At 40.7% G+C, this 16,355-nt stretch overlaps 1 protein-coding gene across 2 annotated transcripts in view; it reads right to left on the bottom strand.

Moving 5' to 3' along the window:
- The window catches only part of foxk2b (forkhead box K2b), a 116,876-nt gene that overhangs the window by 12,677 nt on the left and 87,844 nt on the right, over positions 1–16,355 (bottom strand). Inside the window, exons 6-8 of one of the 2 annotated variants that reach the window (XM_068057987.1) lie at positions 12,077–12,252; positions 1,975–2,259; positions 181–268 (exon numbers count right to left, since the gene is read on the bottom strand). In XM_068057987.1, coding sequence (XP_067914088.1) covers positions 261–268; positions 1,975–2,259; positions 12,077–12,252 — 469 coding nt within the window. In that variant the 3' untranslated portion in view covers positions 181–260. Of the gene's footprint in view, positions 1–180; positions 269–1,974; positions 2,260–12,076; positions 12,253–16,355 lie in introns of those variants that run through there. The other variant, XM_068057986.1, reaches the window with a different exon arrangement.

Here is a 16,355-nt window from a genome sequence, read left to right as displayed (position 1 = left end):
AAACCAACTGAAGACACATGAATCCCAAGAGAGAAAAGTCTCCTACAGTGAACAAGGTTTACCAAGAATACTGGGCCCCAACGAAAAGCAAGACCATACCTTCAACAAAAGGACAAAAGGATTCTACAGCGAGCTCGAAGTGCAGTGACAAAAAACCCTCCTCAGAGATTGCCTCAAACTTTTCCACTTTATCTTTTCTTCTGTTCTTTTCTGTCCCTATCTGCATGTGTGTATCGCGTATGCATGCTAGCGTGGACGCATCATGTATCTGTAGGCGTTAACCGAATTAGAGGTTAAGTTTAATAAATTTCACTTTTCTTCTTTAAACCTAAGAAAGCCTGTTTGTGTTCATGTCTTTATCTTATAATTGGAAAGCAGTGAACAAGGATTCACCAAGGGAAAGCTCAAAACGCGATGTGTTTAAAATTAAACCCTGTTACAGTAAAACTGGGTGAAGGCTGAGAGGGATCCCTAGACACCTTTCTCACTTGGTTGTAACAGCGTCAACAACCATTCAGAGGCTGCTACCCCTAAAGGGAAATTAATAGAGCAATATTAATCCCTTAAGACTTAGCAAATGCATTGTTATAAATATTCTGGGGCTTCAATAACCCATAGTTGGACTGAACATTGGAGGTTCCTTTATGACAACTTGTTTGCAATAATGCCCGAGTTTTCAGCATTGTGGGCGTGGCGAAGTTCACTTCTACAAGGGAGTAAAAACAATGCAATCATACCATTAATCTAAACTCATGTCAGTGATCATTGTTCTCAATTCTAAAGTGTTAACCCATCTGTGCTAGAAGCTTTTTTAGTCTTCTAATTCAAGCTTTTTTTCCTATTCTTTTGACAAGATGATGATTTGGCAACTGGGGAACATCTATGAGCCTCAAACAGTTTTTCTTCTAAAAATAAAGTTCTGTGCTGGTCCAACGATCTCTTTTGTAGAATTGTATACAAGTGAGCTGTGTGAAATCTCAGTCCTAGATCAATTTGGGTGAAGTGAAGCTTTCTAATTCTCCTGGTCAGACACCTAGACTATGTATTCAATTACGATATACACTGAAAATTGCACCTAATGTATCACTGATTGTAAAATTCTGTCCTAATTTCTTGTCCTATATAGTATTAGAAACCACCGCGGTATTCCTTGATAGGAGAGGAAAAAAAGCAAAAACTTATGAAAAAGATTTCGATATACACAGGCAAGAAAATTGTGCTCTTTGTAATATGGCACAGAAACATAAACTACAGTGGCAGTGAGCACAATCTACACAAGTTCCATTGTCATTATGATGATTATTTGGGAGTGGGGGGGGGGGGGGGGGGTGAGGGAGCATTCAGAATGTGAATATGAAAACTGGTTTTACAACAGCTCAATATTTTCACTAGGGAGACAGTTGTATGAGGTGGAATGTTACACATTAAGTTTTTAAAATTTAATCTAAATAACCTTCCACCTTGAATTCAATACTAGTTTTATCCTTCCTCCATATCTTGTCCCAAATTACTGACAACTGACTGTGCTTTTATATGCAGGTTTTATTAGTTACTGAAAAGCTTGACTAGCAGAATGAGAGGATGAAACATCATATTTGCTAATTACTTGCCTGAAAAGAATCATAGAGTCATTTACGTCACAGGAGGCCATTCAGCCCATTGAATCCATGCTGGCTCTCCACGGAGCTATTCAGTCAGTCCCACTACCCCTCTCGATCCCTGTAGCCCTGCAAGTCTATTTCCTTCAAGTGGACATCCAATTTCCTTTTGAAGTCATTGACTGTCTCTGCTTCCACCATCTTTGTGGACAGTGAGTTCCAGGTCATTATCACCTGCTGCATAAACAAGTTCTTCCTCATATTCCCCCTGCATCTCTTGCCCAAAACCTTCAATTTGTATCCCCTAGTCTTTACACAGCAATGATTCCGTGCATTATATCAAGTTTCAGCGTTTGAAAATCCTAACTCCCGTTACCTTTCACTTCTTTATGTTCTCCATTTTCTGGCCGCTCCATTTTAGCCTGACTGACCATAGCCTGCGTTACAACTGCCTGGTTTGCTACAGTGTAGCTGTTGGCTGCCAGACCAGCCATTGTAACAGACACAGCCGGTATCTGATGAACCACATGAACAGTTTGCAACATGGACTGCTGGGACGTTGATGTAACAGGAGTGGCTACGGTATACGTGACAGGTTTCATGGACTGTGAAATTTGACGTTGGACGGTGATTAAAACTGGCTGAGCAGACAGAGGTGATCCTGAGAATGAAAAAAAGGAAAACAATTAACGTTTCTGTACACCGTCTACTTCAAACAGTGCCAACACAGCATAAAAATGTATAGATGGATGACCTACTGCCTCCCCATTTCTGACAAATAATTCAAAGTCTTCATCAAAATAAATCCCATCTTTCGAAAATGATCCTTCCAGACACCATATCCTTACTCAGCACCCAGCAATGAATTTGGCTAAAAATACTGTAAAACTGCATTAAATAGACTCATGCTAATTTTCTTACAGAAGTCACTTTTGAAATGGTTCTCAATTAAGTTAGTTTAAGCTTACTTGTTACTGAACACTCAACATTTTATGATTGAAGCTGGATTCTATCTAGTACAATGCTCATTAACATGTTAACTTCAAACAATTTCATAACTGACAGCCTTATTCATTATACTCCCCACATAAATCCTACATAGTGAAAATTTTGGTTATTGTTTACATTGAGACACACATGCTTAGCTGCATTGTTTATTGATAATGTGCTTAAAAAAAATTCTCAATCCATACAAGTATATTACCCCCAATCCCATGTGCTCTAATTTTGTTTACTAACTGCCTGTGTGGGACCTTATCAAAAGCCTTCCAAAAATCCAAATACACCACATCCGCTGGTTCTCCTTTATCCATGCTACAAGTAACATCCTCAGAAAACTCTTAACAAGTTTGTCAAACATGATTTTGCTTTCATAAATCCATTTTGACTGCCATTATTGCAATGGAGTTCGAGTACAATAATCAGGAAGTCTGGCTGCAATTAGATAATGCTTTGATGACAGCATACCTGGAGTAATGTGTAGTCTTGGTCTCCTTACCCAAAGAAGGATATAATTGCCATAGAGGAGGTGCAATGAAGGTTGACTAGATTGATTCCTGGGATGAGAGGGCTATCTTCTGAGGAGAGACTGAATAGAATGAGCCTATTTTCTCTGGGGTTTAAAAGAATGGAAGGTGATCTCATCAAAACACAAGATTATGTGAGGGCTGAACAGGATAGATGCTGAAAGGCTGTTTCCCCTGCTGGAGTCTAGCAGTCTCAGGATAAGGGATCAACCATTTAGGACTGAGATGAGAAGAAACTTCTTCATTCAGAGGGTTGTGGAATCCTTAGAATTCCGTACCCCAGAGGACTGCAGATGCTCAATGAGCATGTTCAAGGCTGAGATTGATAGATTTTTGGGCATCAAGGGAGATGTGGGGGGGTGGGGTGGGGGATGGTGGAGAGAGAAGGGCAGTTGATGTAGAAGTTCAGCAATTATCATATTGAATGGCAGAGCAAGCTCGGTGGGGCATAAGGCCCATCCTATTCCTATTTCCTATGTTCCACCTATCGATGAAGGTATTTGATTATACCAGTTCTACCAAATTGTGTACTTCCCAGAATTGAAAGTATTGACAATAATATAAAATTAAATGCAGCAAGTATAATATCTTTTTCTCTTATAGCTTGATCAGGCTTTGATGACTTTTAAGCTGAATGACTTGCGTCAAACTTAGGAAAATGATCATGCCAATATCAAAGCTGAATCAAATCTGCCCAAAGGTAAACAGGAGCCAACAGCATCTTTCCAGGTGAATCTAATTAACAACCTTGCTGTCAAGGAGACTTTGGGAAATAGTGAGCATAATATGAAAGAATTTTACATGAATTTTGAGACTGATATAGTCCATTCTGAAACTATGGTCTTAAATCTGAACAAAGGAAACTATGAAAGTATGGAGGGGCAAGTTGGCTATGGTGGACTGGGAAAATACACTGAAAGATTTGACAGTAGACAGGTAATAACTAATATTTAAAGAAATATTACATGGTCTGCAACAAATATACATTCCTCTAAGACACAAAAACCCAACAGGGAAGATGAAGCAACCGTGGCTAAAAAAAAAGTTAAAGATTGCATTAAATCAAAGGAAGTGGCTTATAAGGCTGCCTGAAAACATGGTCAGCCCGAGGATTGGGAGCAATTTAGAATCCAGAAAAGGATGACCAAGAAACTGATAAAGAAAGGGAAAAGAGAATATGAATGCAAGCTAGCGAGAAACATAAAGGCGGACTGTAAAGGCTTCTTTAGGTATGAAAAAAGAAAAGATATAGCAAGGACAAATCAGGGTCCATTACAGGCCGAGACAGGAGAATTTATAATGGAGAATAGAGAAATGGCAGAGAAGCTAAACAATTACTTCGCTTCTGTCTTCATGGAGGAAGATACAGAAAATCTCCTAGAAATATTGAGGAACCAAGGGACTTGTGAAAATGAGGAACTGAAAGAAGTTATTCGAAAAATTAACTGGGTTGAAGGTTGATAAATCCCCTGGACCAGATACATCCCAGCATGTTGAAGGAGGTGGTTATAGAAATAATGGATGCATTGGTGGTTATCTTTTGAAATTCTATAGATTCTGGAAAGGAGTGAGAGTGAAAACAGGGAACTACAGATTTGTTTGACGTCAGTAGTAGGGAAAATGTTAGAATCTTTTATAAAGGATAAGATAACTAGACACTTAGAAAATAATGATATGATTGGGCAGAGTCAAAATGAATTTATGAAAGCGAAATTATGTTTGACAAACCTGTTAAGAGCTTTCGGAGGATGTTACTTGTAGCATAGATAAAGCAGAACCAGCAGATGTGGTGTATGTGGATTTTCAGAAGGCTTCTGATAAGGTCTCACACAGGCGGTTAGTAAAAAGAATTAGAGCACATGGGATTGGGGGTAATATACTGGTATGGATTGAGAATTGCTCAACAGACAGAAAACAGAGTAGAAATAAACAGGTCATTCTCAGGATGGTAGGCTGTTAATAATGGGGTACTGCAAGGATCAGTGCTGGGGCCACAGCTGTTCAGAACCTATATCAATGATTTGGATGTGGGCACCAAACTTCCAAATTTGCTAATCACACAAAACTAGGTGGGAATTTAAGCTGTAAGGAGGATGCAAGGAGGCTCCAAAAGGACGGACAGGTTAAGTGAATGGGCAAGAACATAGCAGATGGAAATATAGGCCCGAATTTTTCGTTGGGCGGAAGGCCCCGTCCACTGGCCGAAAAGTCAGTGGAGCCAGCCGATGATTTTTTTGCTCCCCAGGCCTTTAATTGGTCTTGGGCGGGCCTTCCACCTCCTTGAGGCAGGAAGTCCCGCCTAATGGAGCTCTCAGCAGCGCCACCGGGGCGGTGGCCACTGCTGGGACTACACCCAGCCATCGCAAGGAAGATGAAGGACGGCCCCAGAATTAAGGTAAGATTTTAGGGCCTCGCCGGGGACAATAGGTTGGGGCCTGCCAAGGCAAGGAGCATTGGTTGGGGGTGGTGGAGAGAGTGTTTTGCATTGGGGGTGGTTGGGGCTTTGGGGGCTGCCCAGGGTGCCCCATCAGGAGGGCCCCCCACCAGCTCACAAGGCGGCCGCCTGGTTTCACGAGGGGGCTTTTTGAGGCCTCAGCCGCCCGCCAGCCAAGGGCAAGAGATCCGTGTCGGTGGGTGGAAGCCCTTCATGCCAGTTAATTGGCCTCTCAAGGGCCTTGATTTACATTCTCCCCTGCCACCAGCCTGCTTGTTTGTGTGTGCGTGGGGGGGGGGGGGGGGCGGAATTCCGGACATAATGTGAATAATTGCGAAGTTATCCACTTTGGTAGAAAATACAGAGTTGCAGAGTATTTCTTAAATGGTGAGAGGTTGCGAAGTGTTGATGTCCAAAGGGACCTGGGTGTCCTGTCCTAAAAGCTAGCATGGTGGTGCAGCAAGCAATTAAGGTAGCAAATGGCATGTTAGCCTTCATCGTAAGGGGTATTGAGTACAGGAGCAAAAACTTCTTGCTGCAATTGCATTGAGCCTTGGCGAGACCGCACCTGGAGTATTGTGTACAGTTTTGGTCTCCTCATCTAAGGAAGGATATACTTGCCATAGAGGGACTGCAACAGAGGTTCACCAGACTAATCCCTGGGATGGCTGTATTCTCTAGAGTTTTGAAGAATGAGAGGTGATCTCATTGAAACTTACAAAATTCTTACAGGGCATGACAGAGTGGATGTAGATAGGATGTTTCCACTGGCTGCTGAGTCTAGAACCAGAGGACATAGTCTCAGAATAAGGGGTAGGCCATTTAAGGCTGAGATGAGGAGAACTTTCTTCAGTCAGAGGGTGGTGATTGGAATTCTCTACCCCAGAGGGCTGTGGAAGCCCAATCATTGAGCATGTTCAAGACAAAAATGGATAGATATCTAGATACTAATGACATCAAGGGATATGGGGATAATGCAGGAAAGTGGCGTTGAGGTATATGATCAGTCATGATCTAACTGAATGGCAGAGCAGGCTCGATGGGTTGAATGGCCTACTCCTGCTCCTATGTTCCTAAATTTTGCAAACTGTTCTCAAAATAACCCTGAGGCAATCAGTTGTGATATACTAAGACATTTTAAAATGACACCACCACAGCAATAGTTATGGAAATGTAGCAGTTTACTGCAGTACTGACTAACCCATCTATTACCAAGAAGATACTTATACAAGTATGTACTTACATCAATACAATCCCAAAAGTATGATTACTTATGGATTACCATAGCAACTTCAGAAATTTTGATGCCTAATGTCTCTATACCATTCCATTTATGGCAGCAGAAGCCATAGACTTGTCAGCTTCTGGAGGCAAGTTTCCTCAAAAGCCACAGAATGGGGAGGTGTGGACAATCACACATCAAGAGGAAGTGAACAGGAAATTAGAGGTGGTGAAGGCATCTCTTGGCTCCACCTTTCCTCAATACATAGATTTGTTCTGGTGCCATTTTGAATTCTCTTACATTCAAGTAACATCTAGACCACAGGTTTTCAAACTGAGGTCCAAGGTATGATCCAACAGGGACTGTGAATACCACTCACTGGGATTATAGTGTCTGAGAATTCTGCACTCTGTTTTGTCTGTTTGTAAATGTTGACTTCCTGCCATTTTGTTTATGTTGCTGTATACTAATAAAAATATATTCTACAATGGTCGGGCATTTCCTTTGGGCAGCTCTCCCAATGAACAATGTGTTCTGAAGTTAGGGCAAAGATTCACCGTGGCTGTGTCAATATTTGCAGGGCTTTCTCCCCTCACCTACAAAAATGTTTGAAATCCATTGATCTGGATCACGTGGGATGAGGACAAACTTCACTTTTGTAATAGTGTTCAGTTAGTACTATTTCCACAACTTGCATATTGAGATTGTTGACATACTGCAGGTTATGCTTTATTGACGTATTTTCTAACTGATCTATCTTAGCCTTGCTCACCTTTTTCTGCGTGCGTGATTAATATATTATCCTTCCTCTAACAAAGGCCTTGTATGCTTTCCACTCTGTACCAAGAGAGGAGGTGCATTTTTCGTTAATTGTGAAATACTTTTGCATCCTTTTTGATAAAACTCTATACATTTGGCGTGTTATTCGATGACACAGTGATGTGTCATTAATCAATTCTAGGGTTTGCAAAGATTACTGAAAACTTGACCACTTTCAAAGATTACTTACCAATTAAGGTACTGCCATCATTCTTCAAATAAAGTTCCAAACTAACTATGGGCATTCACAAATATTCTAAATGTCTAAAGTTTTAGAATGAAACCCTGTCCATTAGACAGTATGCGATCCTTACTCAATTCCCTCTTTTTGCATATTATCTATTACGGTCAAAATGTGTTTAATCTTGCCAGAAAAAGCAATATCTCCATACTCAACACATTAGTAAAGATGGGCTCAGGCCCAAGCCAGTTCCCTCCAACAAAAAATAAATGTAAATATATGGAATGGAACAGAGCATTCCCCATAATATGCATACTAATAATTAACCACACACTAGAACCTATGGTGATCGGAAGTTACAAGTTGGAGAAATTCCCAGAGATCCACTAAGGATACTGATAAATAAGCAGTGCCTAAAAGATACTAGTGGCAGCAGTGCTATATAAATTCAGCCCCTTGTCACCATGTACTTACAGGTCAATAAAAACACAAGCGATGTTTAAGATGAGCCCTAATATATCGAAATACAAAGTTGTGCCAGTAGGAAAAAACCCAAGAGCATTCAATAAAGCTGGAAACAGCTTAACATTTGCCTCAAAAGCAGGTCCAGCGAATTATATTTTCAGTAACTGAGTCCAATGGAGGAATGTTAATCAGACATCAACATAATGACTGTCCCAACAAAATCAAACTCCATGCCACAAAACGCATGTTCTGTAGAAGAGAAGGTTGCTGTGAAAACAATTTTATGTAGGGGAGTCCTCCTACCGCTTAAGCATAAGATTTGATGACCTGAATTACACGCACAGAATTGAAACAAGCAAAAAGTCTTCTCATTCCAGAATAGCCATGATTTCATTGAAAGGTGGAACAGGCTCGAGGGGCTGGATGGCCTACTCCTGTTCCGATGATTCAATTTATTTTTTATTTATTTTTATTTAGAGATACAGCACTGAAACAGGCCCTTCGGCCCACCAAGTCTGTGCCGACCATCGACCACCTATTTATACTAATCCTACACTAATCCCATATTCCTACCACATCCCCACCTGTCCCTATATTCTCCTACCTATACTAGAGGTAACTTATAATGGCCAATTTACCGATCAACCTGCAAGTCTTTTGGCGGTGGGAGGAAACCGGAGCACCCGGAGGAAACCCACGCAGACACAGGGAGAACTTGCAAACTCCACACAGGCAGTACCCAGAATTGAACCCGGGTCGCTGGAGCTGTGAGGTGGCAGTGCTAACCACTGCGCCACCTCCTGCCTTACATCTCTCCAGTATTTGATGTGAAAACATAACAAAAAAATAGAAGCAGCAGGCTAGACACCCTCAAGCTTGCTCTGCCATTCAATAGGATCATGATCACCTTCTATATCAACTTCACTTTCTCGTCTCTCCCCAAATCCCTCAATTCCCTTCGTGCCCAAAAGTCTATTAATCTTAGTCTTCAATACATACTTATCAACTGAGCAGCCACAACCCCCTGGGGTAGAAAATTCCAAAAATTTCCAACCTTCTGAGTGAAGAAGTTTCTCATCCGTCCTAAATGGCCGACCCCTTATCCTGAAACTATGACCCCAAATTCTAGACTCTTGGGGAAACAGCCTCTCAGCACCTACTCCAGAGAATATAGGCGCATTCTACTCAGTCTCGTCTCAGGATAGCCCTCTCATCTTAGGAGGCACTTCCAACTTAAATAATTTGTCTGGAGTGATATGACCGCATGAGGCTTGGCTTTTTTTTGTTCTTTCATGGGATGCAAGCGCCGTTGGCAAGGCCAGCAACTGTTGCCCACCCCTAACTGCCCTTGAAAAGATGCTGGTGAACCGCATTCTTGAACCGCTGCAGTGCATCTGGTCCACTCACACTGCTGTAAGGAAGGAAGTTTCAGGTTTTTAATCCAGCGACAGTGAAGAAATGGTGATATAGTTCCAAGTCAGGATGGTGTGTGGCTTGGAGGGGAACTTGCAGGTGGTGGTGTTCCCATGTGTCTGCTGCTCTTCCTTCTGGGTGGTAGATGCCGCAGGTTTAGATGATGCTGTCAAAGGAGGCTTGGCGAGTCTGAAGCTACTACTGAGATGTGGTTGAATGGTCTGTCAACTGAGTAGCTTTTCAAATGACAGTAGTGAATGGCAACCTCCTCTACCAAGGACTTTGCACTTTCTTAATTTCAACATTCTTCAGTGACTGCAGAAAAACACACACTTCCACCACGAATTGTAGAACAGTGGCCTATTTTTCTTCGGAATTATTCTAGAAGATCCAGAGTGTGATCATGTAACCAAGCTTTAAGTACTTGCTGATACATTTTAGATTCACATTTTTTTCTGCAGTTCCTTAAAATGAACATTATTTCCTCTTGAAACAGATCTCCCAGTTGATGAAATGTCGATTCCCCTTTTATTGATTTAGTAACCGTACCAAAAATAGAATTATTCCAAGAGGAAAGGCTGGGAACATTTAAGCTCTAAATTTTTGAGTTCCTGGATTTGTGTTGTGTTTGCAGGAAGCAGATATGCTGAATTTCCGATCTTTATTCCCAGGAGTTAAAATATAGACACTCTGGGGAGTTTCCCTCATTTACAGTAAGATATGCCCACTGAGAGATTGATCTGGTATTTCTTCCCTAAAACCTTTAAATTAAGTCATCTGGACACAAAAGCATAACAGAACTTGACCATCCATACAAACCAAATGTTTATGGAGGGAGGGAGGGGTTGATACGCAAGCCATAGATACTGGAATGAGGTTTCAATGCAACTGTTTTGTTGAAATATAGATTAAGACTTTGATACAATGGAAGAATTGACAACCAGCGTTGAGGGGGAAGTTAATTCCCTTTCCTTGTGCAGTACTGGATTTTGCGGCAAGTAGCAAATATTTACAGTTTTTATTTGAAGGACATTTGGTTGGGATAATGGATGTGATCATGTGGCACCATGATTTGACAAGACTAACAAATCTCCATTACAACAACTGTTATGAAAGAGCTTCTTTTTAAAAATATTTTTTGAGTACTCGTGGTTGAAGAAGGTAGAGATGGATTCCTTTGGACGACTGAAGTGATTCTATAGATGCTGGACTTCATTTTTTTTTTAAAGTCACTGGAAGGACTTTGTTTAAAAACACTTACTGGAAGTCACCTGTCTTCAGCTAAGTAAACAGCAGGTGCCTGACTATGGGAGTTGTTTAGAGAAGTGATATGTCAAGATTTATGATGGTCAAGAGTTGGTTTCATTTTTGAATACTGTTTTGAGTCAGTTTGAGGTCAGCCTGCTAAGAGAAGACAACAGTTCATCTTTTCTCCACCTCTCTGAGAAACCCTGCGAATCCGGTGTGATAGCTGAAAGACCTCATGCTGCATTTCTCCTGGAAAGCCTGCCAGATTAATCCTCAATGCTGCTTGAAAAGAACTGCTTCAGAAAGATCCCAGTGAGAGCCGTCTACCCGTACTTAGGACGTCAGAATAAAGGGACAACTGATATCACTACAAATGTTCTCCATTTCCTTCAAGAGTTAACAAGTATTTGGCCAAAGTATTCTTTTTTGTAAAAAAAGATCTCTGCAGAGAAACCTTATTTATTTTTCCTTTAACCAGTGTGTGTGTGTGTCAGGTATTTAGAATATATATATATATTTACTGTCAGATTTCAAAGTCTGTTAAAGCTTTGCATCTTTATTGACTAAGTTTTGTTTTATAATAAATTAATAATTTTGTTGTTTATTAAAGAAATCTGGTTGGTGTATTTTATTCTGAAATAAAAACAGAATATAATTGGCCATATCAGTAACTGGGTAAACATTTAAATATATGTTGTGACCCGTGGAGAAGTGGAACTAAAGAAAGACAGTGCACTCCTCCCGCCTCGGTTGGAACATAACATTGCTAACCCACTATCAAAACAAATAAGATGCTCAGTTTTATCCAGCATGATTTCTATAATCATGGAATATGAAATGCAGATTTTACCACTTGTCTTTAATTTTTGCGTAAAAGAAAGGAAGTTTAGTTTATTTTCAACTGTTTCATAGATTGCAGCTCATGTCAGACATTTTACAGTTTGAATGGCTAGGGGTTTCAACCCAACAAGAATGCAACAAGCCATCTGTATGCTACAACCAAAACAAGAATTAAAATCTGATTCAAGTCCTACTTGGAAAGAGGAAAAAGCAGTTTCAAACTAGATTAAGAAGCAAAAGATTTCTATTGCATAAAATAACATCCCCTCCTCAATCATGGCTTAATTAATAATGCATTAGCTTATAAATTTGGATTTGTTGAGCACTCACCTGGTGCGCTCTGAGCATATCTTGCCTCTTGTATTACTGCTAACTTAGGTTGAACAGTGTTGGATTCATGATCTGTGGGGACTGGAGAGCCTTCCCTTGACAGGCTCTCTGGAGTCTGTACACCACTGGAATGGGATGAAAACACACCAGGGTGGCTTGGCGAGGCTGGTGCACTTCTGTGGCAGAAGGTTTAAAAAAAACAATATGAGCATCACTTAAGTACATACCAAGAAAACATTATTATGGACTGACAGTTTAATAGTGACCAATAAGCTCAACTTCATTTGACAAACTAAAGCTTAAATAGATGTTGGAAGATCCTGATAATACTAATGTGTGAATCAATTGGTACTCCGAATCAAATATTTCCTCAAACACTTTCTATGCTCAAAACAACAATCAGAAGTTACACTCCTAAATAATTCAATCTATTTCAAACTTGGTTTAATCCTTGGAACAGTGATAGCAAGTTGAATGTCAACATTACAGCATGCAAGTCAATATTAGTACATAAACTGGATACATGCTGCACATTGTGCATGTATCCAGATCACATTCTGACCAATGGCTCCTTCATGCAAACTGTAGTACTCGGTTTACTACAGCAAGTTTTACATGACTACAGCTCAAAGAAAAATGACCGGGGAGGTGGTGGCATAGGGTAATGTCACTGGACTAGTAATCCAGAGTCTAGGCTAATGCTTTGGGGACATGGATTTGAATCCCATCATGGCAGATGGTGAAATTTGAATTCAATTAATAAATCTGGAATTTTAAAAAAAACTAGTCTAATGGTGACCATGAAACAAACCATTGTCGATTGTTGTAAAAACCCATCTGGTTCACTAAAGTGCTTTAGGGAAGGAAATCTGCTGCCCTTACCTGGTCTGGCCTACATCTGACTCCAGACCCACAGAAATGTGGTTGACTCTTACATGCCCTCGAAATGGCCTAGCAAGCCACTCAGTTCAAGGGCAATTAGGGATGGGCAACAAATGCTGGCCTAGTTAGTGACACCCACATCTCACAAACGAATAAAAAATAGTGCTTTTCACAACCATCGGCCGTTTCGAAATGCTTTACAGCCAATGTTTTGAAGCGTAGTCGCTGTTGTAATGCAGTAAACGTAGCAGTCAATTTGCACACGGCAAGCTCCCACAAATAGCAATGTGATAATAACCAGATAATCTGTTTTTGTGATGTTTATTGAGGGATAAATATTAGCCAGGACACCAGGGATAACTCCTCTCCTCTTCAAAATACTGCCAAGGGATCTGTTATGTCCAACTGAGGGGGCAAGCGAGGCCTTGGTTTAATGTCTCATCCCAAAGACAGCACCTCAGACAGTGCAGCACTCCCTCAATACTGTACTGGAGTGTCAGCCTTGATTTTTGTGCTCAAGTCTGGGTCTTGAACCCCGAACGTTGTGACATAGAGGTGATGATATTGGAATGATCAGAATTTTTTCTTCCTTCCACATATTATTGGGAGTATTTCTCAATTACATTTTTATTAAGGGTTAGGGAAGAAGTGAATACATTTTTGAAAAGATTGCTCTTGAAAAGTTTTTTCAGCCAGTGCCTATGTATGCAGCCACAATAACTATGAACCCAGAAATTGAGCTTTACTGGGAACTATTTGATATGTAGAATATTTTATTCATTAAAATGGATCAGTTTAATTCAGTTGGTACCACTCTGTCATGTTATGGGTTCCACACCCATTCCAGCAGTTCAGCATAATCAAAGCTAACAACTCCAGAACAGCCTCAAGATAGTATTGCATTATAGGATTGTCAATCCTTCAGATGAAAGGTTAAACTGAGATCTCAATTGCCTGTTTATATGAATATTAAATACTTCATAAAATTATTCGCGCACAGCATAAACATCATTGGCCTGTTGGGCCAAAATGTCAGTTTGTGCTGCAAATTATGAAAATAATTTTATGTAATGACTCAAAGAGGAAATTCTCCTGCTTTCCTCAACAACATTCCTCTCAAACAATCTCAGCAAAAACTCATTTTCATAAAGATACATTCATTCTCATTGCAGTCTGTGGGGTCTTTTGTGCGTAACAGTCACTACATTTGGAAGGAATTAATTGACTGTGAAGGAATATTTGTAAATCAAGTGGTCACCCAGAAATACTTGCAAATAAAGAAGTGAAAGGGAGAAAGGAACTTAAAACAATTACAATCATCAGGGAAAGGGTGCTGAGAAAACTATTAAAACTAAAAGCCGACAAGCCCCCTGTATCTGATGGACTTCATCCTATGCTCTTAAAACAAGTCGCTGCAGAGTTACTAGATGCATTGGTTCTAATTTTCCAGAATTCCCTAGATTCTGGAAAGGTCCCATCAAATTAGAAAATAGCGAATGTAACTCCTCTATTCAAGAAAGGACGGAGACAGAAAGCAGGGAACTCCAGGTCAGTTCGCCTAACTTGTCATAGCGAAAATGCTAGAATCTATTATTAAGGAGGTTATAACAGGGCACTTAGAAAATCTAAATGCAATCAGGCAAAGTCAACATAGTTTTGTGAAAGGGAAATCGCGTTTGACTAATTTATTAAGAGTTATTTAAGGAAGTAACAAGCAATGTGGATAAAGGAGAACCTGTACATGTGGTGTACTTGGATTTCCAAAAGGCATTTAATAAGGTGACACATCAAAGTTTACTACACAAGAAATAGGAGCAGGAGTAGACCATATGGCTCATCGAACCTGCTGCCATTCAATATGATCATGGCTGATCTTAGGCTTTAACTCCAATTGCCCGCCCGCTCGCCATATCCCTCGATTCCCTGAGACCCCAAAAATCTGTCTATCTCAGGCTTAAATGTATTCACTGATGGAGCATCTACAACCCTCTGGGGTAGAGAATGCCAAAGATTCACAACCCTTTGAGTGAAGTAATTTCTCCTCATCTCAGTCCTAAATGATTGGCCTCTTATCCCAAGACTGTGCTCGTGTTTCAGATTCCTCTACCAGTGGAAGCAACCTCTGTGCCTACCCTATGCAGTCCGTCTAGAATCCTGTGTGTTTCAAAGAGCTTGCCTCATTCTTCTAAACTCCAGAGTGTATAGGGCCAATTTACTCAGCCTCTCATCATAGGTCAACCCCCTTATCCCAGGAACCAATTTAGTGAACCTTCACTGTATCCAATGTATATCCTTTCTTAAATATGGAGACCAAAAGTGCACACAGTACTTCAAATGTGCTCTCACCCTGCACAATTGCAGCAAGAAAACTGTACTACACAAAATAAGAGCTCATGGTGTAGGGGGCAACATATTAGCATGGATAGAGGATTGGTCAGCTAACAGAAAGCAGAGAGTGGGTAAATGGGGCATTTTTGGGTTGGCAAGCAGTAAGCAGTAGAGTGCCACATGGATCAATGCTGGGGCCTCAACTATTTACAATCTATATAAATGACTTGGATGAAGGGACCGAATGTATGGTTGCTAAGTTTGCTGATGACACAAAGATTGGTTGGTAGGAGAGCAAGTTGTGAGGAGGATATAAGGAGTCTGCAAAGGGATTTAGATAGGTTAAACGAGTGGGCAAAAATTTGCCAGATGAAGTATAATGTGAACTTGTCCACTTTGGCAGGAAGAATAGAAAAGCAATATGTTATTTAAATGGAGAGAGACTGCAGAACTCTGCAGTAGAGGGGGATCTGGCTGACCTGGTACATGAATCACAAGACATTAGTATGCAGGTACAGCAAGTGATTAGGACGGCAAATGGAATATTGTTGTTTATTGCAAGGGGGTTGGAATACAAAAGTAGAGATGTTTTGCTACAGTTCCACAGATTGTCGTTGAGACCACTTATGGAGTACTGTGTACAGCAGGCTTGTCCATCCTTTTCACATGGGGGAACCACATTACAATTTTTGGCTTACATGGGGGGCCGGTGAGACAATTTCAGAAAGATAAAGACATCAGAAATTTACCTATTATTCAAAACAACAAAAAATGTAAATGTTTGTGAAGAAACTTTAAATGAGAAAACTAATGTATTGACTTACATTCTCATCACTATTTTGGACACTCTGAGATAATTGGCATTTCTGCGCTTGCACAAGTCGTCAATGTTTGCCTGCACACTTGATGTAGCAATGCAGAGTATTCCAGAGAGACACCATTGTCAGGAGTGATCTTGATGAGTCTCTCTCTCTCTGCCCCTCCCCATGTCCCCCCCACAAACTCTGGGTACTCTTCCCCACCCCCGCCCACACCCCAACTGTGTCGTCATCGCACTCTCTGTTCCCCT

This window comes from Heterodontus francisci, chromosome 26 (genome assembly GCF_036365525.1).
Source record: "Heterodontus francisci isolate sHetFra1 chromosome 26, sHetFra1.hap1, whole genome shotgun sequence".
Classification (NCBI taxonomy): Eukaryota; Metazoa; Chordata; class Chondrichthyes; order Heterodontiformes; family Heterodontidae; genus Heterodontus; species Heterodontus francisci.
The sequence above is the reverse complement of the archived record's forward strand: the minus strand, read 5'-3'. Positions and strand labels throughout refer to the sequence as shown.